Source organism: Pteropus medius, unplaced genomic scaffold (genome assembly GCF_902729225.1).
Source record: "Pteropus medius unplaced genomic scaffold, Ma_sr-lr_union100, whole genome shotgun sequence".
Classification (NCBI taxonomy): domain Eukaryota; kingdom Metazoa; phylum Chordata; class Mammalia; order Chiroptera; family Pteropodidae; genus Pteropus; species Pteropus medius.
Genome location: NW_024342467.1, coordinates 17,228,032 through 17,255,864, shown reverse-complemented (window position 1 = coordinate 17,255,864; position 27,833 = coordinate 17,228,032). Strand labels below are relative to the sequence as shown.

The window sequence follows — 27,833 nt, the reverse complement described above, 5'->3', positions numbered from 1 at the left end:
TCTTTCAGAAGCGTTCTGTGTATACCTCCCCCTCAATAGAAACAGATACACTGTTTCAATACAAGAGGAATCTATATAGAATCCTTTACACATATCTTTTACCCCCTTGTTTAACAACTGTATATCTCTGAGACATTTCCACGTCAATACATAAATATCTGCCTCATTTTTGAAAATAATGTCTGAATCCATTTTAATGTAAAGATGTAAATAATTGCTTAGAGAAAACATATTTTGGGGCACTTAAGCTGCCTCTAATTATTTGTTATTACGAACATTCTTGCAGTAAAAATCTGTGTGTGCATGTTTGAGTCTATTGGTAAGCCCAATTCCAGAACTGTAATAGTTGCATTAAAATTGCAGACATTTAAAATTGTGTGACACAGACAAATTATACTTTAAGTAATTGTGACAATTTAACTCCAATTAACAGTGGCGAATGTTTGTTTTACATTTTTATTATCATCAGATATTGTTAAGTCTTTAAATATTTGTTGATATGATAGGTGAGACAAGTGTTATCATTATTGTTTAGATTTGCATTTCTTTAGTTACAGGAGACATTGATCATGTTTTACCATTTTTATGGAGTTTGTATATTTCTTCCTTGGACTGCCTCTGTATTTTCTTTCCTCATTAATCTAATAAGATCTGTTGCTTTTCTCATTGATATCTAGGGACTTTTACAAATTTATAAAATCAGCCTTTATGTAGTCAATATTAATTACTTGGTATGTAATGATTCATAATTGTTAAACATTAAATGAGGTTTATAATTTTCATTAATTTTTAAAAGTCTTCTTTTTACTTTAATATTTTCTTTTACCTTGAGGCATACTTCATTAGGTTTTACTATTATAAGCCCTGATCATCTTTATATCTTTTCATTCTATTTCCAACATTTACAATACTTTGTTGTAATAAAATAGAATTTAAGCAAATAATTATTGTAAATTTTATTTTTTATCTCGTTATGTTGTAATATTTTATTTCTTTCAAAAGTTTTAATGATAATTAACTAACTTTAACTGTATTTAACTGCATTTTTTTTACTTGAGTTCACCTTTTCCATACCTTATTTTAATTATTCTAGAGTATTTTGAGTAACATCTTAATCAATCAGGACATTGTCTCGGATGGGTGGTAAAGAATATACTTTAGGAGTCCTTCTTTGAGCATGAATTTATGCTGCTCTTGTATGTAGAGGAGATGGATGGTTATAAAACTGTTTGTTCATATTTTTCCACTTCTAAATTATGTGTTTATTAGTTTATTCCCATCTGTCATTTAGTGATGTTCATGAGATGTTTGAATTTTTTTTTTTTTTTTTTTTACTTTTTAAGTAATCTGTATTTTTCTGTCTGGAAATTTATGGATTACTCCCCTCCGCATCTTTTCCTTCTACTTCATACATTTTACCACAATATTTAGATGTTCTTATTTCATTGATGTGCCTGGACTTAATAAAAACTATTTTTGTTGCAATATTTATTTAATCAAAGTATTACATACACATAAAAAAAATCAGATACTACTAAAGACTATATAGTAAAAAGAAATTTTTCAAAGGTCAAAAATGCTTTTAAACCTTTTGATTTGTGATTCTTCTGGTTATATAATTTACTTCTAAATAATATGCTTTCGTCTCCATTTTTTTACTTATTAATAATATATTATTGAGTGTTTACCATGTTCCACCCTTCTAATCTCCTTACATGAATTACTTTATAAATTATATTGCTATTATTTTACATATGAGAAAAATTGAGTCATGAAAATATTGACTAATTTGCTCTAGATCAGCTTTTATAAGCAGTGAAACTCACCAGAAGTTCAATCCAGGTCCGTCTGATTCCTTTATAAAAGATAAGTTTCCTTAATTTAAACTGCTATTCCAATCTTTTTGTCATCTGTGTATGTACGTATGTATATATGTATGAATGTGTATGTATGGATCTATCTATCTATCTATCTATCTATCTATCTATCTATCTATCTATCTATCTATCTATCATCATCTATCATCATCTACCTACATATCAGCTATCTCTCTCATCTATCGTCTACCTAATCTATCCAATCTGAACATTTCTCTAAGCCCATCAGCTTTAATCAGTATTTACCTTCCTGCTAAGGTGAAGACATTAGTGTCCTGTGTTGAATACTTTCTAATTGCTTCTCCGGATGCACTTTCTCTTCCATCAGCTCTGTGTTTTTGTCTCATATGGACTAAATAATGAGCTTCTTTGATCTCCAGCTTTAGCTTGAGTCTGGCCACTGGAGATTGGAGGAGAGGAAGAAAGGGAGTTTGGTGTATTTACTTCCCCACTTGCCTCCACTGCATGGCTGCCTCCCTCTGCAGACAACAGCTTTCGGTACAGCTATCCACTCCAGGTTGGAGCCACTGCTCCCTCTTCTGCCCACATAGCCCTAAGAGTGGTAATTTGCCCCTGATGTTTCTGAAGCTAGGATTGGCACCATCCATTGTTGGTCTTGCTAAAGCTTGTTCATACTTTTGTGGAAACCACTCCTCAGTCACCCGGGTTGGGTCCACCTGTTTGCTTTTCGGAGGAAGTCTCTATCCTTCTTCAGACTTCCCATCTAACACTTCTCAACAATTGTATTTCTACCTTCAAAATGTCCACTTCGATGATATTTCCAATAAGTCTCCCTGTTTGTCTCTTTGTTGATGTTCAACGCGGAAAACCAATAGACCACATTTACATGTCATGGCTGTGTAAATGTAACTCACCACAAGGTCACTAATTTGATCAGATAGCTTTTCCTTTTCTTCACGTCCACTGTCATCAGATGGTATTAGATACCATTAATTTTAAGACTCCCATTATTTATGTACTACTAAAAAAGGAAAGAACAAAACCTCTGCCAATTAAATTCTGACCCGCCATCAATTGTAACATGTATCCTGATTTCAACGAAAAATTGTTCATTTTATAGTTGGTGAAATATAGTGGTCAACTCCCCTTGTGTTTCTGGCTAGTTCTTGAGAAGCTTCCAACCTGGAGTCACACTCCATTCCACAGACTGCATTATTATTCTCTTGCATGAGACATGTGTCTTCCAACTGCAGGGGAGCCCTTTCAGAGTTGCGTGGTGCAGTATTTAAGGCTGCAGGCTCTCGTGCTAGGTGGCCCGAATTTGAATCCTGGAACCCCTTTACTCTCTGTGAGACTATGGAAAGTATTTAACCTCTCCATGTTTCAGATTCCTCATCTCATAATTAGGGATAATAATAGTGGCTACCTGAAAGGTTTGTCTCGAAGATTAAATGATGTAATGATTGTGAAGCACTGTCACACTCTGACTGTGTTTGTTAACTATAGTGAGGTTGTTCCATGAGTGGTCTCCTTAAGGGCTCTTACTGCTTCCGGGTTAGGCTAGCACCGTGAATCCTTCTCTAAGTGGTGGAATGGGAGAGCAGATGGGCTTTAGTGTTCACTAATGAAATAGCTTCTTCAGTGTCTTCTTTCTCTCTGCAACGTGTCTCCTCTTTATATACACAACAGGCTGAAAAGGTTCAAGACTTGTGAAACTGGGTCCTACAATTTCCTTCGAAAAGTTGCATGTATTGATTTGTCACACATTGACTTTGTATCTGATATTTATCTGTTTTAGAATTCAGTCAAAACTAAGATGCAAAGAGTAACTCTAACCACCTGTTGCATCTATACAATATTCCTTGAATCTGTCTTCCTTGACATTTTGCTTATTATATTCATTTCTTTTTCCACTCAATTTTTAAATAATGTCTCACACGTCTCCTATTTCAACAATCTAGTTATTTTCCTGAAGTAGTCAATCTGTCACTTACTGTCTTCATTGTATTTTTTGAATTATATTTTAATTTTTCTTTTAGCATTTTGCCACATATCTGCAACTTGTTTTGGTGGTTGCTTCATCTCCTTAATTTTTCAATCTACTTAAATTTAACATTGTACCACTTCATGTAAAATGGAGAAGCCTTATAGCTGTATTGGTCCATTACCAACCTCCCCATACTCCATGCTATAACTGTTATATGCATTACATTGACATATGGTATAAACACCACAATTCACTGTCCATATTTAGTTGGAAGAACTTCCTGTAACACTGTTTGCAGAGCAGGTATGCTCATAATGTCATCTTAATTTTCTTTTATCTAAAAATGTCTTTATCTTATGCTCAGCCTTGAAAGGTACTTTTACTGCATATAGACTCCAGTTCACAGTTGTTGTTTTATAGTCTCCTTGTTTCCACTGAGGAGTCTTCAGTCATTCAAATCTTTATTCTCTTGCATGCAATATGTAATTTTTCCTGTACGTGCTTTGAATATTTTCTCTTTATCTTTGATTTTTATCAGTTTGACCTTGACATCATTTAAGTATAGTTTTCGGTGTATTTATCCTACTTAGAAATTGCTGAGCTTATCAAATCTGTAAATGTAAATCTTTGAGCAAATTTGGAAAATTTGCCACCATTGTTTCTTCAAAAAATTTTTTGGCCAAATTCTTTCTATCCGTTCCTTTCTTGACTACAACTGCATGTATATTTGACCTTTTGATATTGTCTCACAGGTTCTCAAACTCAGATAATTTTTAAATATCTATTTTGAATGTCTCTTGCCCCCTGTACTTCAGATTGTTGGATAATTTCTTTTGATATATATTAAAGTTCATCAAGTCTTTCTTTTCCCACTTTATATCTGCTAGTTAGCACATTCGATAAATTTTGTTTCAGAAATTATAGCTTTCATTTATAGAATTTCCATTTTATTCTTTATTATAACTTCTATTTCTTTTTGAGATTTTCTATTGTTTGATTCATCGTGAGCATATTTTACTTTATATCCTTCGGCATGATTATAATAAACTCTTTAAGATACTGATCTACTGATTCTAACATCTGGGTTTTCTCAGAGTTTGTCTCCATTAATAGCCTTTTTCTTGAGCATAGGTTATATCTTTTTATTTCTTCATATGTCCAATAGCAAGCAAGAGAACTGGCCGGACTCAAACTCCAATTTGAAATATTAATTTGCTTCTTTTAGCCTTAACTGAGATTCCTGAAGTCTTCCCAAGCATATATAATTGAAGAATTGGCTAGAAATTTGGGTAGATTTCATACTCAGACTGAGAATTATCCGCTCTGGCTCTCTCCTTTCTGAGATTTCTTTCCTCACTTTCCAACTGTTCTCATTGGCCCAAACTGTCTTCTGATTCTCCTAACTAGTAAGACTGTTGATTTCTATAATTTTTTTTAGAATGGTGTTAATTAGAGTCTGTCGCCAGGCTAAACGACTTTTAAAAAATGGGAAATTCATCCAGTGCCATTCCTTTTTTCCAAGTGTTGAAATCTTCTCCACTATCTGTCTACTTTTGTTCACTCTTCAGTGACTTTGGATAGGAGTTTTAAAAATATTTCACCCAGAGTTTATAGTTGTCTGTGGGAGGGTTGGTCTGTTAGGGGTTACTTCGTCATTATCAGAAGCAAAAGCAGACATTGTGTATTTTATATGAAAGAAATGTTTATTCATTGACGACTGTTCTCTTACATAGATGCAATGTCTTCATACATCTCACTGAAGATGTTTAATGATTCTTTGTAGTCATTCTTTTATAGGTAAGCCTTTCTTCTGAATAGTCTTTTGATTGTGAACTGCTAGATCTTATAATAATTTTGCTGAGTTTGCTGATTTTACAAGGAGACAGGGAAGGTATGTCCTGTCCAATTTCAGAGAGATATGAGATTCTTTTAGAAATTATGAACTTAACGTGTTAGTAAGTTCAGCAGTGGACTTGTCTCTTTAATCCCCAGGTGACTTCTTCCTATAGAAGTGTCTGCAGCCTCACCCACGGTGTATCCCACATCCACAATAAATTCCTCAAGGATTCTGGAATATGGATGACTGAATCACCCCACTCCCTTTATAATAGCACTGTTATATATTTCCTTCTTACATTTATAGTTCTTTGTCATTTCAGTGACAATTTTTCAGGGGTTAAGGGAAGATAGTATATTTGTAGCCTTGGGTACCCATCTTTTATAAGAAGTAATTTTACTCAAATCCACTTAAGAAAATGCTTAAATATACCTTCTCTGCTAATATTCAGAAAATTGTGCATGAGTAGATAAAAAACAGTCTTTAAAATGTCTTTTAACTAAGTTTTAAAGGTATTTGAGGAGTTTATCACATGCCTTCATCTATTTGTGTTTACATATGTGGCTTCAAACCACAGTTTTTATCTCTTGTAGTTCTATAGGTGGACTCAGCTCAGCGGTTGTCGCTTAGATTTTCTCATGCAGTTGAAGTCAGATGGCATCTGGACTGGAGTCATCTGAAAGTATGATTGGACTGGACATCCAAAATGGCTTATTCACATGAGAGCTCATTCAGGTTGTCCACCAGAGTGCCTACATGTGGCATCCCCATGTGGTTTGCGCCTTTCACAATATGAGGGCTAGGTTCTCAGAGGAAATATTTCAAGAGCCAGGAAGCAGACAGGTGAGTTAAGGGCTAGGCTCTGGAAGTAGCACAGCATCACTCCTGCCTTATTTTATTGGTCAAAACAGTCCATGTGCCTTTAACTTTTGAATAAAGTCACTTTTTAAACTTTGAGTCAAAAATTATTATATGTAATTATATAGAATTATGTGTAATTCATTCATATATATGTCAAAGTAATAATTTCCCCTTTCTCCATTAATTGTCATTTACATATAACTATATGTAATTCATTCATATATATGTCAAAGTAACAATTTCCCCTTTCTCCATTAATTGAGCCAAAATTTATTTATCTTTTTCTATCCTCTTGTTTTTTGTGTCAGCAACATTGTTTGTTTGTTTGTTTGTTTGTTTTAATTTTCATTATGGTGACATTGGTTTTTCTGAAAATAATACAATCACATTTGTTTTAACTGTAATTCAGATTTTCTTTATTAGGCTAATCTTCACCCATCTTATTATGCTCTTTAAATGTGAGATTAAATGTAGACGAGTAGTCTTGCCTAACTTCCCAAATCATTTTTTGGAATGATTGGGGTGACTAACATGATATCAGCAAACCTCTTAATTAAATGTCAAGGAAAGCAGCTTCTATTGGCAAGGGGACCTCCAGCTTCATTGAGAAGCATTCAACTAAATGGAAAACAGATGCTTATTTTTGTCTTATAAACCTCAATGCAGGTTATGTGATAATTACTTCAAAGAGCAGGATAACAATTTATGTAATCAGCAGGACCCCATAATTACTAATGCATAATTTCTAAACAGCATTTAGCAAAATGAGGCCTATATACATACTTAGTAATGAAAAAGATGTGTTTGACACCACACTAAATTAAATTAAAAATTTGCATATTTTCTTCCAGGAAATATACCAGCTTCGGCTGCTTTATTTTGCTTCACTAATCCCTGTCTAGTTTTAGCTCTGTTATAGGATTATGGAAATGCTGAATCACAGTGATGGCTGAATAGGAGCATAAGAACCATGAGTAGAGAAAGACTTCCTTCTCTTTTGTCTAGAATAATTTAAGATCATTCTAAGAGATGATTTGGAAAGTTACATCTCCGTAACTTGTTTTCACTGAGAGTTTAATATGAAGGTCATTCAATCACTTAATTTAGAATATAAGTGCTGACAGAGAACTTAAAAATTATCTGTACTTATCTCTTTATAACAGGTAAAAACAAAACAAAACAAAACAAAAAAACGAGGCCTCGTAAAATAATATGACTTGTGCAACATCAAGCAGTTGGCAGTAGAAGAAAGAAAGTATTCAACCAATTATCCCCAGTCCTGTGTGAAATCCATTCTACTATCCTGGTCGGATTATATAATGTTAGACAAACCACTTTACTACATTAGCCCCAATGATACTAAACGTAGTTGTATTAAGTATTTTGAAATTTACATGTATATTTGCATTGCAAGTAGGTTTTTAATAGTAGTAGATAGAAATAGTAATAGTAGACTAGTAGATAGTAGTTGTAAGTAGGTATGGCATTGCCTAGCAATAATTTAAGTTCAACATATTAAGAAGGTTGAGTAGTAGTTATTTGCATTCACTTTTTGACAGATCATTGGTGAAATCGCACACCTTGATGAATTCTTACCTACAGTTCCTGAACTCAGGTCAAGAGGATTACCAATCTCTTCTTCAAAGCTCTGGACCTGAGACACCAAAATGCATCAATCTTATTATAAATGCTTTCATAATAATATACTTCATTTATTTAATCAACATACAATGAGTGCCTGCTGGCTACTGCTATGAGGATTAAACATGACTTCCAAACTCGGACAGTTTATAGTCTGCCGCAGTCAAGTGGCACGTACAAGGCACCCAAAATATAGATTCAGTGAGCTAAAGGAGGTCAAGAGAATGCAGGGAAGATCACTTCTGAGTAAGAGGAATAGAGGCCCCGCCTGGAACATATGGCATTTGAACTAAAATAATAATATTATTATTATTATTGTAGTTTTTTTTTTTTAATTTCAAAGAGCTTTAAATATATTTGGAAAAAGTGAGCTTTTCCTCATATTTAACTTTAGCTCTCTAAGCGTTTATTTATGACTTGGTAAATTTATGAAGAGCAGTTCAAACAATTCCTAACTCAGTTGCTCTATAAAGCTTAGAAAGCTCAAAGAAAATTTGATTTTCAAATTGATAAAGTAGAATTTATTTTTAAAATTCTTTTAAGAAATTAATAAATACTACTCTAGTAATAAGAATAAAATATTTCTTTAACAATAATAACATTGTTTACTATAGAAACTTAATATATATAAAAAGTTTTAAAAGGTAGGGAAACAGTTACTGTTACTATTTTAGAGTTTGTCTTTGCAGGTTTTTGAAATACATTTATTCCAGATATAGCTGTGTAGTCAAATTTTTTCACTCAAAATTGAGGGGAACCTTTTTTCCTACATCATAAAATTTCTTTAAAAACACCATCTTTAATGGACTACATGATAGATCATATTTTAAAGTTACAGTAAGTGACTTAATGATTTTCCCAATGTTGGAATGTTTTCTAAATTTTGCAAATGGAAATAATGCTGAGATGACTATCCTTGTACATAAATCTATTTCTACATGTCATATTATTTACTTGAGATTGATATTTGAACACTGAAAGCTGAGTCAGAGGACATATGGATCTTAAACATTTTGGTACACATAACCTTTAACCCAGGAATAAATGGAGGAATATGAGGATATAGCTCAGCAATGTACGAAGAAATATTTATACCCTCCTTTTAATCTTTTATCTTTTCATTAAAGAAGTTATTTTATACTTGTAATTAGATATATTTCTTAAGGTTATTTTTAGTGGTTTTTGTAACTGAAACCACTGTGTATCACATAAATTTACAAATATAATAGGAAGATTATCTTGCTATGACTGTTATCATGGAGAAAAATCCAGTTAATGCAATGTAGAGTATATTCACCTTTTGAAAAAAGAACAAAAACAAAAAAAGTCCTAACAATTTAAAATGGAAACCAGGCATATTCCTGGGTTATTCTACCTGAGCCAAACTTAATAAATTAAGAAAAACTAAGACTAAAGAAATAATTATAACGTTTGAAACATTTCCCACCTAATCAAGATGCCGATTGGTAATGTTTAATAACATTACCAACTCTTACATGTGAGTTCTAGAGCAGGATTCCTGCATGCAAGTGAGAGGCAAGGCTAAATATGTTTTATTGTGGGCATGAAAAAGGATTCTACCTTGAGTGTACGACTGCAAAAGTTTTGTAAACATTAAATTCTCTTAATATATTTGGGGATTAAAAAAGAAAGAAACAGACTTCATCTTACTAAGCAAAATTAAATACAAAAATATGTTGATTTTTGCATTAAAAATCTATGTGCAGTTTTGCTGGAATCATAATTTTGAGAAGCAAGCCAAATATTGCCCAAATCAGCCTTTAGTAGGACTTTAGGGAAAACATCATAGATTGATCTGGAGGCAAAATTTGGCTGATCACAGCTGAAATTCTGATAGCTAGATATTTAAGTACATTGGTTTATGTTTTGAATGCCATGAAAATCTGCCAATTTCACACATATTTTTTATTTCTTTTAGTTGTGTTTCTAAATTTGCCATTGAGAAATGACTATTAAATTTGGCATTTGCTCCTGTTTAAGATGCAACCTACCCGAGCTTCATTTATTCATCCACTGGTATTGAGTGATATAAATATTTTACCCCTAGTCTGTGTGATGAGGATGTAATATTTTAAATAAAAATTTTAGAAAATAAAATTTAGGTAGTGAGTTTCCTTTATATCTGTTTTTTGGGCTCTCTCTGCCTTACACACACATACATACAGCCTCTGATGCACGTAAATCCAGGTAAATAGTATAAAAACATCATAAACAAAGTTGATCATGAAGTTCAACAGAATATTCTGTTTTTCCATGGAAGCCACCCACAGACTAAATTAATATTATCAAACACTCTTAATGTTAATTTACTCATTCACAAGTATTTACTGTGTACCTACTATGTTCCAAAAAACATGTGTTTGTTTGATATCTGAGTGTTCTTTCTTCCCACCTCTTTATATATTAATATGTAGCTTTTCCTTGAATAACTGTTATTTAAGAATATTTGAAATTATGCCATACAAGAACTGACATTTTTTCATAGTTCTTTATGTTGAATATGATATTTATCTCTTCTTGTATGCTCACATATAGATGACATCCAATGAACATTATTTTCTTCTAAATTGGTCTAGTTAGAAGCAGAAGAAATTTGGTAAGGGGAAAGTTAAGTCCAGCGAGGTTTGCCAACAGGCTGGAGTTTGGTGAAATTTCTCGTTTGGATCCTACATAATAGAGCAGACCGACTAATGAATTGCAGATTTTCTTGATATTCTTTGTAGCAATTTAACTATTAGTTTGGTAATCAAATAATCTTTGCAAGATTGAATTAAAAGAAAATACTCATTTTAGTGCCGCCTATTTATCTTTGAATCAGAGCACCTGATGAGTCTGTTTTTTTCTCCATTTATAATTTTTATTCATTTTTAGGCTACTGTTTTTAAATTCTGATTAATAGTTTAAGGTTCTTAAAGTAATTTTGATATAGACATATGCATACATAAACATATATATATATATATATATATATAGGTATTAGGATATTAACAGCTATATATTTTGAGGCAACCTTTATACTTTTATGAAATGCGGGGGCTATCAACAGTTATATTCACTTAATTCTTACTCTTCTTTTAAGGTTATAGTTAAACCTTCCTTTCTGCAAGTTCCTTGAGCCTCTCAGCTCCCTGGCTGGCTAAGAATCCCTTTTCTTGCTTCCCAGACATCCCAAACATGTCTCTATAGTGACATAAAAGTTTATCAGTAGAGCTGCCACTGTCCCTACCATGACTGATTTCTGTGCCCATCCCTGCCACAGTACTGTGGTCCCCTTTAGGGCAGAGTCTGTGCCCCAGAGCCTATCAGAGAGCCTCACAGTAAAGGGTTCAAAGAAGAGGTGGCCCAACGTTGGGATCTGCATATAAATATCCTGTCTCACTTCTAAGTAATTTAATGCAAAAGGATGGGGGGGATCTTGCTTTTTTTTTTTTTTGTACTTATAATTATATTGAAGAATAGAGAAATGAGTGACAACGTACACATACATATTTTAAAAAGACTGAGAAGTGCAGTTGGATGTCTTCTAAAAGGGTGGAAATTAACTTGAACGAGTGAAGCGGGGGGCGGGGGATATAAAAGCAGAGAATATGTGTGAACTGGGGCTCAGGCTATGTGATTATCCATAAGTCCCAAAGTGCACTCACAAAATTCTGGTCCCATAAAAATCAAAGCCAAACCCCTACTTCTTTGTTCAAGGCCCTACATTAGGCATCATGGGGGAAATATTTCTAAGAAACATCCCTTGATGTCAAAACCTGGTCTTCTAATAGTGTAGTGGGAGGGATGTCTGTGACACACACCCAGTCTGTACCCTGACAAGCTCTCCCTGCCATGGCTCTGAGAATCCACTGACCCTCAAAGAAGGTAAAATGTGCAAAGTTAGAGTAGATAAAAGCATCCTGCAATGCATAATAAAACAGTAAGCAAAGTCAGAAATAACCTGTGGATTCCATTGTGAGCAAGGGAAAGAAAAGGAACCAGAGAAAGCGAAGGCTGGTCTCATACTAGTCTGGTTCTGACTGAAGCAAGTAGAATGACCTTGAATGTCCTAGACTAAACAGGAGTTTAAAACAATAATACTGCCGAGGGGTTGAAAGATGAAGTGGTTAAATGAGGGCTGGAAGGCAAAAGATGCCTTGGCAAGTGTTATTTCTCTTAGAAGCTGAGCACATGGGTACAACACTGACCTCTTCCATTTCAAAGGATTCTGGTGCTTTGTTCACAAGATGAGGCAAGCTCTTGAGCTTGTTAGTCTGAATCGAGTTTTCTTTTTGAGTTCTGTCCTTGACTGACCCCTCAGACACACAGGAGGGTGGAGCCTGCTTGGCTAGCACGGCTGAGTAAGGCCACTGCTTTTTCAGGGGAACTCGGGGAGGATGACAAGGTATCAAGTCATCACAGGCTTGGAGAGATGAATGCTCTGCTGAAGAAGACAAATGACGTTGGTCATGGTTGTCTGTCCTAGCTGGGAACTCTTCTCCACACCCCCCTGGTTTTGCAGAGGTGATGGAAAATTCTTCCCTCGTCTTCAACGACTCTGCTGCTTCCGAAACACCGTCCCTTCTGATGTTCTGCTTTGAAGCGCTCCTGAAAAGTTCACCCACTCTCCTCTGATGCTCTTTGGCTCCACTCACTGAGGTTCTTTGCACACTTTCCCCTCCATCTTTCTCTACGGCTTTGTTCTGCAGGATGCTAACATCATTCAGTAAAGATGAGAAGGCAGTGGCCACGTGGTCCAGGATTTCCAGCTGTCGGAAACGGCCTGAACAATATAAAAAACACACAGTTTTTAGACTGGGTCTTTTTAATGAAACTACATGAAGGTAGTTAAAACTGAACAGGTTGGTTAACACGGGGATTTTCAAGATGGGCAGGACTTTAAGCTATTGCAATTCGAGTTTTTCTTAGTACATGCCAATAATTATTAGAGGGTGATTCCCCTACGTGATCAGATGTCACTATATTATGGGGAAAGTGAATACCTTTTGTATTTAAGTTGAATATACATAACTATATAGATTCATATTTGCCTATAGTTTTAATGTATTAATCCATAAAACTGACAGGCAAAGATGAATCTTGAGTTTAATCTTGTAAATTAAATTAAATGTCAAAAAGCGAACCCAGCTCTTTCAGATGACATGGACTTGAGAATTCTTCCACAGCTTTAGGCAGTAGATATCTCTGTCATCACCTCCATTATCTCTATCTATACTGTTACCTGAGAGGGTGGAAAATCATAGCATATGGAGTCTGGAGGCCCAGATCCATATCTCAGGTCTAACAATCACTGAAAGTATGACTGCGAAGTAAGTGAATTGATAGATATACGGTGCTCAGCCCTGTGCTGGGTACATGATAAATGGTCAGTTTCTTCATCTGCAGAATGAGGGTAATAATACCTGTGTTAAGTATCTCTCACATTTTTGTAAAAACACAATGTTATATAAATATCGGTTGTTAATATCATAAATGTGCAAGACTCGGGAAGGGAGTATACTGTCTTCAGTCCTCCAAGAAAAGATAGTCATTATCTGTTTTCCAAACAAACACGCTTCTCAACTTGTGAGTCCTACTGGATGATCTGACCTCAATCATTTAGGCAACTGATCTAATTAGCATGTGGGTAAGACCCAATGCAATAAGGGTCACACTGATTATGGGACACACTACTGTTTTGAAAAAAAATAATGAAAAATATTTTTGCTATCTCCAGGTAATAAAAACCATGGTAACAAAAACAGAGCATTTTGTTCCCATTACACAGTCTTCTCTCAACCCCAGTGATAGCATGTGGGGTTGCATAACTCGTCGGTGGGGCAGGATGCTGTTCTCTGCTGTGCTGTGCGCATCATCAGAGCAATGCTACTCTTTCATGAGCACATCTTTGTGCCTGTTTCTTTCACCTGAAAGGGCCTTGAGGATGTTGACTATTCATTCTTCTATTCCAAAAAGTGTGATAGGCTTCTCACAGAGCACTGCGATATTCATTCAAGACTTAGAGGGACTCTTGGGTTCTGAGCGTTTTCAGAAGCATTTTGACTACACTTTGCCCCTAAATTCAGTTTCACTTGAAACCAAATCTCTTTTGTCAGCCTAAGGGTGTGATTAAATGTAATTCCACTTTCATTATTGTCTTAATGTCCATCCTATAGCAGATTTTTACTTAGACTGATACAAAAACCTACCAATTTAATTGGTTCAGTCAATTCAGAGAACACAATAGTACAAAGCATTGGAGGAGTGGGTTCTGTTTTGCCTTTGGGTAGATTAAACAGTGAGCCAACTGATTCTCATTTTCTCAAGTTTGAAACTTTTGTATTAACTCTGAATGAGACATACTTGTCTATTCTGTCTTTAGAACAGCCAACCAATTACTATTATTCCTTGGTTTACATTCGACCTTATCTGCTTTGATGAATCAAAAGTATACTGATGTAAGTGTTGAGTAAGGATGGTTACCAGGCCATACTGGCACAGTGTTAAGAGGTAGGTATGACAGTGAGCCTGCAATCACTCGGTCCTCTATGATCCATGTGTCCGTTTTCTGAAAAATGTTGATTTCACAGATCAGCTCGCACACTCCTCAGATAGTGGTAAGTATTATCATTCTCTCCAAAAAAAAAAAAAAAAAAAGAATCAATCCAAGAACTCGTATCTCCATGCGGCTTGGAGAAGATGACAACAAATGATATTAATTTCTTCTACGATGTAAAGAAAAGTTACACTGCAACACCTTCAGGTTTACATACTCATTTTTGAAAATCCCATTGCTGAGATTTTTAAGACCCATCTCACCACAGGAAGACAGGGGAGACAGAAACAAAAATGACAAATCTATGGGATTTGTTGGAGAGAAACATTTTATCTCATTTTCCTTTTAGTGAACTTATTTATTTAAAAGAATTTATTTCAGAAACAGAATTTTGGCACTTCCTTCGGTCCAGGATTCTGCAAACTCTGTCTCATGGAGGAGATTTTTCATGGCTCTTCCAAGAAGGGTTCTGTATTTCAATGATTTTGAAACGCTGCACTGTACCCCCGCTAGGAGCCTGGAAGTTCACCTCAACAAATTCTGCAGTAAACACACCTGTTAACCACAGGGGATCTCTCCTTCAAATTATATGAGCACAGTACACATATCCCAAGCGCACCCTTAGTCGTGTCCTACAGAAAAGTATTCCACTGACCACCAGTAGGGGAAAGATTGCAGCAGGCATGAAAACTAAAAGGTTTAGGCATAGTCAATCCACAAATCTGGATATATGTCAGATTAGTAACTACCACTTCTGGCTCATGGTGGAATAAGTAGTGTTCTAAGCCTCATAGGTGAGGAAATTAAGATGTTACCTAGTGACTCATGATAAGCCTTGTCAGATTCTCGTTTCTCTGCGTCCTGAGTGTGTGGCTATGATATATATCAGTGCTGTTCATCAGTATTGACAGTATTCTTCCTTCTGGGCATATGTTAGGATTGCTCATTCTCACCCCTTGGAGTTAAGTGTGGTCATGTGACTTATCACGGACAATGAAATCTGAGCAGACCTGACACCTGTAAATTCTGAGCAGAAGGATGTGAAAGTCGAGTATGGTTCTCCATTTCTACTTTTTCTCTCTCTTTGCAACCAGTGACATTCCAGATGGTGGGGCCAAGTTCATCGATGAGGGCAACATGGAGCAGATGTCCCCTCCCCCAAACATACATACCAGCCCACTGTGGATGTGTAGAGTGATCAAGATAGAATCTGCTCTGCTTTTGGCCTGAGACAGAGGGGTCGACTGCTGCTGCCCACATCTCCCAGACCATCCCTCCCAGTACTGGGGCTCATCTTGCTGCTCATCGTGTAATTGCAGAACCAGCTCAAAATGACCTTATCCTGTTTCTAACAAGATGCTGAGTTGTTTTTCAAAGACAACAGAACAAAACATGTGGCCGAAGAGAATTTTACCTCCAATAACACCTGAGACCAAAGTCTCTCCACCTCATGGAACGAAAGGACCAGGACGTAACTGGAACCTGAACACGAGAATGCTTTTGGAAGCAAAGGATCTGTTGTCCAGGAAGGTGAGGTGCCGAAGCCCCTTACCATATCTTACCATAAATGGCCAAGTTCCAAAGCCCTTCAGTTGGAATGCCCCCGACAGTGCTTTCGCATAACAGCCTGTTCCCCCCAAGCCCTTAAACCTTGCTTTGAACCCTGGATCAGGAGACAGATTTGAGCTCTGTCACTAGTGTCCTTGCTGGCTGACCTCGCAACCAAGTTTTTTCATTACTCGGAACATGGTGCCATAGTCCTGGCTGCTACGTGTGTCGGGCAGCGAGCCCTTGCCCAGTAACAATCGCCACTGCTGAGATTCGGATGTCACGTGGTCCTTACCGTACAAGTCAGGGTTCTCAATGTCCATGCGCTGCTTTTGAGCTTCAAGAAATACACGGATATCGATTCCTCTGGCTGCGGAGCCACAGCCCAGGAATCTGGCTGGGATCTGTGTGCAGATGTCTGGCCCGTCAGCTCCAAACCCCAGATCCAAGAGAACCTCCACTGGATCATTTTCCCAAAATTCCAGCCACTCAGGAATACTGTAGTGAAAAAAATATGAATATCTCTGTCTAGTAATATTTTAATTAACCCATAGCCTTTTTATTTTCTAGTCACCTCAACCACCCAATCTTCCAGAAATTGAGTGAAAGAGAAATCTGAATAGACAAACAGATGTTGCATTTTTTAGAGCTCACATATATTTGAAGGATCGTCCATCACTCTCACTCAGGGACCGCTTGCCTGTACCTTACATTCAATATCAGTGACCTTATTTAAATGCCTTGCCATTGCACAATAGGCAAATGTTACATTAGACAGGACCGAGAGATTGTAGAACAGAAGCCAGGGGAAAGGCACTGAAAACCACAATAAAATGACAGTCGAAGGCAATAGAAAACTGAAAAAAAAAAAAAAAAAAAAAGACTGTAGACAGTAGACTCAAAGATGACTAGTTTTAAGGAGTATCGATCTGGGGTGTGCTCAGCTACACACACTTGTCAAGAATATGCAAACTCTAAGGAATGGCATTTACAAACAGTGCTTTTAGGTTCGTAGGTAGGGTTAAAGCATCCTCTGTATATTTTTGGTCTTGGCTGAGAAATGTTCATCAAATTATTTTATTCAGCTTTGGCACTTAAGATGATAACCTTCCATTATATGAAAACTATGTCTATGCATACGAACTCCCTTCCCAATCACTGTACTTCTCAGTGACTGTGCTATTGACCTTGTAGAAATCACAGACTCTACAAGAACTGGAACTTTTGATGAGGTTTTTCTAGGTTTGCTTGGTTCTTTTGTTGAAGTTTGTTGGCCTTTACTTCACAAGCAACACTAAGGAGCTAATTTGAGATAGGAGAATTTTACTTTCATGACCCCATCATTTAAGTTGGATTAATTACCATTCATTTATTTGATCATTCACCCATTCATCATCAGCCACCTATAGTCTCCCCAGGCAGGTACTTACCAGACACCACCCAATAACTCTTTGACACTTTCTAAAGTGACGTAGGGATCTGGTGCCTTGCTGATTTATCAAGGAAGAAATGATCGGCCATGAACCTTTACTGTGGGCCTGAAACGGCTCGGCTTGGATGTCTTGTTTACTGAACAGAACTGGAGGACCGAGGGTGCCAATCGCTTGATAATTTAATATAAAGAGGTTTAAGAAAGAAAAATAATTTTTTCAAGAAATCTAAATTGTGCATAAATGATTTAATCTGTTGTCTTATTGACCTCATTGTACAAATTTTTATTCTACCTGTTTATACAAATATTTGTTAAACAAGTATCATGTCTTGGGCTTCCTGCTAGGCACCCAAGGCACACACTCTCGTCTTCCAAAGGCTCAGTCTCATGGCCAAGCATGTAATTATTGATTGACTTGTCATTAAACGTATTTTCAGTGCCATTAACTATTTTTTATGTATATTTAATTTTGCAAGAAAAAGTGAGTGTCTTTATTCATTAACAGCTCACTTAACCAAAAGCCATTTTTTTCTAGTCACCTCAACGTAAAATACACTCATGTTGTTAAAAAATTAAAATATTACACGTAAGGCTCTCTCTTCCCTTGGCCATTTATAGGTATCTTTACAGGCATTTTCCTAGTTAGCTACATACATGCTTTATAGTTTTCACATGTTTTGCTCTATAATTAAATAGTAACATACTCTACGTATCTTTCGGCCTCTTACATTTTTCTTCCTAAAACTATGACTTAAAGATCATAAGTCGGCATATATACATTCCTGTTGTCATTGTATAGAATTCCATAAAATGGGGAGCAAATAATTTATTTAGCCATTTTCCCCAATGACAGATATTTAGCCTGTTTCCAATTTCACTGACTTATATTGTTCTTGCAAACTAGAGTTCAGAAATCCTTTATTCATTCTCTCATCCATCCATTCGACCTGTGCCTACTTATAATTTCCTAAAATCCACGGTGGCCCAGGATGATATTCCTGGGCACACAGGGCCTGGAAATCACATACCTCTGTGGTCTGCCTGCGGCAGAGTGGCAGGAATTGAAACTGGTCCCTCTGGATAGGGTAGGAGTTTCTGAACACTGGTGCAGGGATCTGCAGTGGGGGTTGGGGGGATACCAAGGATGAGACGTGTCGGTTTAGATGGTGCCCTGGGAGGTCATCGAGTATCTTTCCTTTCTAGAGCAAACATTTGCATCTCCTCTTCATTTCTAATAATCCCGTAATGGCCACACCTTTGAAGAAGGGCAAGCTGCTCCTCTTTTCAAGAGTGTAGTGTTACAGAAGGTGTGAGAATTTAAGTGTTAGGTGCCTCCTAGTGCTCATTATGAAGGTGACAGAATGTCTCACTTTTGACAGATGGCAAGTCATTGGGGAACCTCTCAGGAAGATTCTGCATTAATTCTCATAATGGTGAAGGATTTCATACCGCATGGTTGACAATCTCTAAGTGCTGTCTCCAGGCTCCCGTGGCCAACCATATGCAACAGTAACAAACTTCCTTACAAAAATCTGTGTCACTCTACCCAAAGACATCTGCATTGCAAGCCATTCGAAAATGTTTCCAGACAGAATGGACCCTGTTACAGTTCACTTTTATATAGCTCATATATACCATAGCTGCTTCTAGTCTCATCAAACAGAACAGCCAGTTGGCATGAAATTGGAATTTGTCAAAGAATACAATGTAGACATCAGTTTTCCCTAAGAGATGGTTATCCTCTGTGGGCAGCTCAGTTCCCCTTAGTCCTGCCAGCTATTAGTAGGAGCAGCTGGGCTCTGCCTCTTTGTTCAATTGTGTCACTGCATTAGGGTCAAGAAAGTGCATGGTTCTGAATGATAAAGACTATTTCAATAGACAGTTGAGCTTACTGTGGGCCTTGAAGACAGGCAGAAGATAGCCTCTCATTCATTGCCTCCCCTGCCATCATCTCTGTTTCATTTGGGGTTTGAGGGTCATACCCGATTTTGTAATAACTACCCAAAACTTCACCAGCCTTGGATCCAGGAGAAGCCATATGTCATCACGGTTCTAATCAAGCCACAGGAGCACGAGTGAGTCACTAACCTTGGCTCTCATTTTCTTCTTCAATGAAATAAAAGAATTGCCTGAGAGATGTCTGTGGTCCCTATGGCTCCGTGATTTTGTGGGTGGCAAAAACCACTAATCCTTTAAGAGGGAAAAACTATGACAAAGTAGCATTTTTGGTGTGAATTGGTAGGAGTCCGGGGAATACAGTATTGAATATTTGATTTTCAACTAGTTGGAATTATCCTGAAAATGCAAAAGCACCTGAATCATGGGAAGCAGAACCCGCAGCCTTAAAAATCTCAGTCTAATGCAACGGTTCTTACGCTAGAGCATGCCTCAGAATCATCAGAGGGCCCTGCGAAATAGCCATTTCTGAACCCTACCGCCAGATTCTCTGATTCACAATGTCTGCTGTGGGACTCGAAAATTTGCAATCCATTAAGTTCCCAGGTGATGTGGATGCTGGCTGTTTAAGATCTAGTCTTTCATCAAATGAAGAGGCTCTCACTGCTTTCTATCTAATACTGGGATTTCTATGGATTATTTTCCAGCAAATAGCATGATGGTTGATAATACTGGCAATATAAAAATAGTTGGCCCTTACGAATAGTTGAATTGTACTTGAATGTCATCTATGCATACGTTTAAATTAAATTTCCTCTCCCACAAGTCGGCATTTATTGATTTAATTTGCTCGCTCCTTCATGACATCTGAAGAAATTCTATTGCTCTCAAGGTTAGTGAAAACCTTGTAGGCACTATGGCTAAACCAGTGACAAGATCTCAAGATCCATGTCATGATTTAGAAACCGCCTCACTTCCATTTCAAGATGTGGCTATAAAATACTGGAGAGAAGTAACGCGGATTCTGTCACCTACCTCATGTAGTCTTTCACGGTCATTTGAACCATTCCTCGCTCATGCAAAAACGCTGCCACAACAACAGCAACAGCAACAACAACAACAACAACAACAAAAAGGGAGAGATGAACTTAATTTTCTTTTATCTCACGGAAGATGTTTTTCATCCTTAAATAAACCAACATGGGATTGAATGCCACATCTGAGATTATATACACCTGAGACACAAGGCATCTTGGTAGCGAACGAGACAATGTCATTAACGGCTAAATGGTGTGACAGGTACTTGAAGTATGGCACTTGCTTGGCGAAGAGGAACGGCAGTGGCAAATGAAATAGTCGGCAAAGGTTTTGTAGAGAGAGCAGCACTCGTCTTGGATGTCTTTTTTTCCCCCTAGGATTTTTTTTTTTATTATTATGGTAACATTGGTTAACGAAATCCAATAAGTTTCAAGTGCACGATTCAACAGTAAGTCATACATACATTGCATTGAGTGTTCGCCGCCCACAGTTAGATTTCTTTCTGTCACCACATACTTGACCCTTTTTATCCTGTCTACCTCTCCCCTCCCCCCAGATTTTTAATAATTTCCAACCACAATTTGATGGTTGGAAAAGTGGTGTTATCATGGAAGAAGGGTGTCTACGGTGAGTGCCAAGCACAGGGACAGAGCCTGTCTGACTAGATCATAGGGGACTTTGGGATTCTCTCCCACAGTACCTAAGAGTGAGAAGCAAGGGCAGGGACAGGCAAAAAGAATATATGAAGGACCCAGTGTTTATGTAACATCTTCCATTTGGTTGTATCATCTAATCCTTATAATAACCTTTTAATTTAGGAGCTATTCTTTATTTTCAGATACAAAAAATGAGACTCACATAAGTTGAGACATGAGCCCATGATCACATAGTCAAAAGCAGCAGATCCAGGAATTCATCGTTACCTTTATTACTGATTATAGCAATAACAGTTACTGTTTGTTGAGCATTACCTTTGTGCGAGGCAATGTGCTAAGCATGTTACATACATAATCTCTTTTAGTTCTCACAAGAAATTCATGAAATGGGTATTATTAACCTCCATTTAATGGAGAAGCAAACTGAAGCTCGGAGAGATTAAATAAATTTCTGATGGTTTGTAGGATGTCACAGCTTATTTTTGTTGGTTGCTGTTGCTCCTTTTCAAAATACCATACTGACAACAGGATGTCTCATAGCTTCTTTGAAAGCCAGAAAGAAGAGTTTATATGTATGCGTCAGGACATGGAAAACCATAAAAGCCTTTTGAGCAAACAAGTAAATATGACAAAGATAAAGCTGAAGGTCCATTTGCCTGGTTAGTGGTGCTGAGGCCAGAATAGAAAAGCTAAATATTGCATGTCAGGGAGGCCCCCTCAGGGGCATTGCCGTATTCAGAACCTGTGTCACGACCTAACATCACGCAACCATCTGCAGAAGGAAACCTCCAGAATACAAGCAAGTTCCTCAGGAGGTTCGCCAGGCTTATCATGTCTTCTCACTTGTGGCTCTCCTAGTGTATGACACGTATAAAACTGGGAAGCATTGTCACCCTGCACTTCTACGAAAATACGAAGTTTTTCTCCACAAGAAAGATAATATAGGTTGGGAGAAATTTTGGGAAAAAAAAAAGAAAACTGAATGACTGAAGCATCAAAAGAAGGCTGAAAATAATAAAGGGCTCCTCAGTCTGGAGGCAGATTTCTTGTCCGGATAGGGATCTATGAATAGATCTCAAGGTATCCGTAAACTTGTCTCTGCATGTCAATTTTTTGGGGTGGAGATAAGAATACCTATCATTTTCGTCTTTTTTTTTTTTTCAAAGGCTCAGTGACCCTGCTGAATGGAAAAGGAACACTGGTCTAGACAAAGACTAGGGGCATATTACTGAGTAAAAAGTGGATTCTTACCTAAGCCTAGAATACACAACGACAATTTAAAGAGGCAGCGAGAGAACAGAAACAATAAAAGTCTGCCCTACAAAGCAAAGAGAACTCTGTCACCACAACAGTCACGTAGGGTGAAACACATAAATCTATGATAAAGGCTTAAAAATAGAGCAAGGACATATATGGCCTCTGTACAACGACTTCCAGTCCCTCTCCCATAGCAGACATCACTAATCAATTACATCTCTCTGCCAGAGAGAAGAGATAGGCTCTCAAAATTGTCAGGAAGTTTACTAACAACCAATTGAATGAGATGGAGCTTGTTTGCTATCCTTCGTTTAGAATAAATTTCATGAGTGGGTTTTTGAGAAAAAACAATAATTTTAGGGCACATAACTAAACTTTAGAAATTGATAACTTGAAGGAATTACATAATTGCTTCCTAAAATATTCTAGGGAGCCACTGGATGGAATAGTAAGGCACATGATCATTACTATGATACAAATGTGGCATCTCTCAAATGTCTTTTGTGACATCTGGTGACAAATTCATGTATAAGTTAAAATATCTGACTCAAACCTATGTATCAAGTTAGAAATAAACTTAGAACCAAAACTCTAGTCTTCTTTGCCCATTACATTGGTGGTTTTAAAAGTTTCGGTTTTAGCAGCGTTTTTGCAAAATTCTAATAATTTAAATAGATAAAAAGGGAGCTGTTCTGACAGAGTTCTCCCATTTAGCTCTTTCTTCACAGTGTGAGGCACTTCCGAGATCCGGTTTCAAATATGCCATTCGTTCAGTCTAAGTCTCTCACCTAGGGAGGCATTGCTCATCCACAGCAGCCCTCTTACTCACTGGACTCAACTCAGCATCAGAGCTTCTCAAACCAGAAAGCCCCTGCCAACTGAAGTTGTCACATGAGAGAAAGCCTATTTGCCACTTTATTAACCATGTTATAGAAGCAAGCACAGTATAATTTTTGACTCTCAAATTATAATGACTCAACGCCATAATAAATTAATAACAACTTGCCCAAAATGAAGGCTACAATAAATATTTATCATTTTAAGCATTTTTTTTCTATTTCTCCCTGTTCCCCTTCCTACCACCACCACCTCCATCTACTGCTTTGCACGTGACTCACAAAGGCAGGCCCCGTTGTGTCTGGATAGCTCATCCAGAAAATTCTGGCACCTCCTCTCTCCTAAAACATTCCGTGGTTCAGAGACACCTGGCTGCATGTTCTGCCGGGACCACCACCCTTGCCACTGTCGATCCTGGTTGTCGGCTATCGCTCTGGATTTCCTAGAATGTATGAACGAATGTGTACATCTGGGCCAGGGGTCCGGCGCTGTGGCCACAGTAAATTGCTCAAACTGTCAGAGAGGAAATGATCCATTCAGATCCCAATGAGAAGAGTTAGCTCAGCCTTGCTGCATTTTCAAAAACCCTAGCCCGGCAGAAAACCTAGTCATCCAGAAAAATCTGTAGCTCCTCACTCAGGGCATCTTCAAGGATTTTAGCATCCATGCAGATCTCGTAGCCACACTCCATGGACCACAGCCCGCGACCCTGCCATCGATATTCAGAAGCAATCTGGTTGCCAGGAAACCAAGGGGAGCCCTGAAGAGGAAAAGAAGCCTCTAAAGGCAACACGTTTTCCAGGAAATGTGCAAATGGACCTGGCTAGGTCACAAGGGGGATAGTTTCTGGTCTGATGGCACACATAAAAGACTTACACCGTTTTAACACCATCTTCTCACCTTCCATCTTTCAGCCCCCCAAGGCAGCCGTCACTGATAATTAGGGAACGGTCAGGGCATTTGAACCCCCTCACCTGGATCCCACCCTCACTGATGTACAGATACAACTTTTACATTCTTCGTCTGGTTTCTTTCATTCTTTCTTCTTGATCTTGTTTAAAATGACACAAACGTCTATCCCTATCCAATACATTCGGATGCGGATAGCCTCCTAGAGTTTGGAGAAAACCGAGACAAGGAAAATCAATATAATTTGTTAAAATTCACAGGATAAGCCTGTTTTTAAAATTATGACAAAATTCATTAAAAACTAATTTGGTGCACTGTCTGATTTCCTTTTTGAATGTCCGGGCTCCCTGGGTCCTGTGAGACTAAGGGCATTTTCAGCGTGACTGTGTGTTCACTTCCTGATGACCACGGAAGCTGTGATCGGCCGTTCCAACACTTAGACCCAGGCACTTGAGAGTCTTGAACAGGGCAGTGTGAAATTATTGTTCCTTGCCTGTTGGAGGGATTTTCTTTATTTATTTTCCTTTATTTTTTATTTTTAAATTTTTTTCCATTTTGCCAATTTGCAAGGTAAACTTCCTGGAGCCTGAGGATGGGCTTGTCAGGGTCAAGTCATTGCTTCTCTTTGCCTGTTTTCAATAATGAACCTGAACTGAGAGGCCCAAGCTGGTGGCCCAGGTCTCACCAGCTTCGAGATTCCTAGAATTTCCTTAAAACTCAGAAAATCCAGCAACACTGGCCAAGGCCTCTCGGGGCAGCAATCTCAGAGGCAACGTGCTCTGCCGTTCTCTGCTTTCTCTGTCCTGCCTGCTTGGTTCATTAGTGGCTACCTCCTTGTCTCATGGAGGCATTTGAGTCTGCTACCTCTGATCAGAGCAAGGATGTGACATCTAGGGAATGCCATAATGGGACAGACAGACTGCTCCTGTTACCCTAGATTTCCTCAAGCTTCTGCAGACACTGGGCTTGAGGCTGCCCCAGGTAGGGGGTAGGACCCTCTCGAATGCACCTGTATGCACTACACAAAGCCTTGCTTGCTAGGCCTTCTTAATTCCTTACTTGCTTCTCTAGTTGCTTGGCTTTTCTCCTCCTTCCAAGATACCCTCATTAGGCTTTTAAAACCAGATTTTACTTATGTACATTGCAGCATTCATTACAATAGCCAAGATACAAAGCAACTCAAATGTCTATCAACAGATGACTGGATAAAGAAGACATGGTACATATATACAATGGAATATTACTTGGCCACAGAAAAAGAATAAAATCTTATCATTTGTGACAACATGGATAAACCTAGGGGGTATTATGCTAAGTAAAAAAAAGTCAGAGAAAGACAGAGAAACACAAATGCTATATGATTTTCCTTATTTGTGGAATCTAAAGAACAATGTAAATGAACAAACAAAACAGAAACAGACTCATAAATACAGAAAACAAACTGATGGTCACCAGATGGGGGGGTTAGAGGGCTGGGTGAAAAAGGGGAAGGGATTAAGAACTACAAATTGGTAGTTACAAAGAAGTCGAGGGGAAGTAAAGCACAGCATAGGGAATACAGTCAATAATATTATAACTATGTCTGGTGTCAGATGGGTACTAGATTTATCGAGGTGATCACTTCTTAAGTTACATAAAGGTCTGTACCCAAAACTAATATAATATTAAATGTCTACTAACTGGAGAAAAAAAACCAAACAAACCGATTTTACTTTCTAAAAGCATTGGGGGATGAAGAAAGAAAAATAATTAATTAAGGTCCTACTCTTATCAAGTTTCGTAAGGATTGATTTGGAGAATTAAAGCAAAAAAAAAAAAAAAAATGTTCTCTGGTCTACACAAGGCATCCCGTTGCATGGGTTAAAATGCCAGCTCTGATTCTCTTTTAGAGACTCGAGTCTCCTGCCGCCCTCCCCACTGTGAGGCGGACTCCTGCCATCTGAAGCAGCAGACACCGCACTTAACCCTGCAAAACGTATTACTGGGGAAGATGTCGTGAGATATGCAGAAGGCACTAATTAGCACCTTTATTGGCTTAGAAAGCATTTTTTATTTTGGTTTTCCTAAGCATTTCTGACTGATTCATGGAAGACATTTGGTTTTTTGGAATATCATCCAATAGACTAATCACATTACATTTTCACGGGGCTCTGAAATAATAGCATTCTGCAGCTTTCTGTACATTTAACTCCCGCGTGACCAAGACACTGAGAAGAGGAGGCTGGCATGGTTTCTCTCGTTTGACGAATTATTAATTTATATCCTTACAAAAAAGGAGACTCTTCACTGTCCCCATGCTGAAAACCTTAAAACCAACTGTAACACTGTGTTCTTTTTCACCCACATATCTATTTATTTTGCAAATGCTGTTGACTCGTCATCTCCATTACACTGCTGACACTCTACGCCCTCACGACCTCGAGCCTGAGGTCACAATAGCTTCTTCCAAAGGTATGCACCTTCCTCCCATCGCCAGGATACACATTGGATTCTGTCATTTCTCTTTTCAGAAACCGTTCATAACTCGCTACGATAGAAATGGCAAAGGTGTGACAGGCGTCCTTCAATTCCACAGCGCTGCACCTATGGGAGCTGTCACTTATGACTTGTGACCCTCTATGCAGGTGAACAAAGATATGGCTTCAAAATCCTATTCAACACAGATCCATCCATCCTTCAACTGAAACCCGAGATGACACTTCTTTACCACCCCTGTCCTGAGGCATCCAAGTGCAATTCCCTCTTTCTGGATTTTGAGGCATTTATAACCTCACGACACCCTAGTTAACAAAAAAAAAATGTCTCCCTTTGCTCCCTAGCATGGAACCAGTTCTCCAGCCTGACCACCCTCATGCATTTCTGCATACAGTCAGTTCTCTTCCTATGCCTTTGTGCAAACTCCCATTGCTTCGCCAAGTGACAGTGTTTTCCTTTGCCTCCTTGTTTTTTCAAAACCACATCTCTCTGTGATTGACTAGCCAGAGTCTTGCCTCTTCTTTAAAGATTTCCTAATCTGACTACATCATCTTCATTATAGACCAGTTTTACTAAGATTCTTTTGTCGATTAGCATTGTGAAAATCAGATGTATTAGAGAGAATTCTCGCCTCAGTGCCATTTACAATTTCATTAGTGAGGCCAACCATATCCCTAATCATCTGAGGCAGCACAGATCACATGCCGTATGGATAGAACCCATAATGGATGTGACTGAGGTTCAGAAGAGAGATCGAGTCTCTTAGTGCAGATGTCGGGAAGGGTATAGAGAAGATGGGACTTGAGTTGGAACTCGAAAGAAGGGCAAGAGGAGAACAGAACAGGAAAGACTTTAAGACTGGAGGAACTGGATGAAGAGAGAAAAAGAACTGAACTGGAGATGTAATGAGAGGGGATGAGACTGCCAGGTCTTTCAGAACACTGCCATAGGTCACATTCAGATCGTAATGGTTCTGGAGCGTCAGAGACATTCTTGAGAGTAGGAGCCATATATTCCACATCTTTGTTCTCTCCACCTATCACCATTTTTTTTTTTTTTTTGCCC

The 27,833-nt window shown here is 37.8% G+C and overlaps 1 protein-coding gene across 1 annotated transcript in view; it reads right to left on the bottom strand.

Moving 5' to 3' along the window:
- Positions 1 to 27,833, bottom strand: part of ITPRID1 (ITPR interacting domain containing 1) — an 86,040-nt gene that overhangs the window by 46,246 nt on the left and 11,961 nt on the right. The window contains exons 5-9 of the mRNA XM_039862676.1: positions 20,632 to 20,683; positions 18,729 to 18,815; positions 16,564 to 16,766; positions 12,373 to 12,947; positions 8,120 to 8,177 (exon numbers count right to left, since the gene is read on the bottom strand). Of these exons, the coding sequence (XP_039718610.1) occupies positions 8,120 to 8,177; positions 12,373 to 12,947; positions 16,564 to 16,766; positions 18,729 to 18,815; positions 20,632 to 20,683 (975 nt within the window). The remainder of the gene's footprint in view (positions 1 to 8,119; positions 8,178 to 12,372; positions 12,948 to 16,563; positions 16,767 to 18,728; positions 18,816 to 20,631; positions 20,684 to 27,833) is intronic.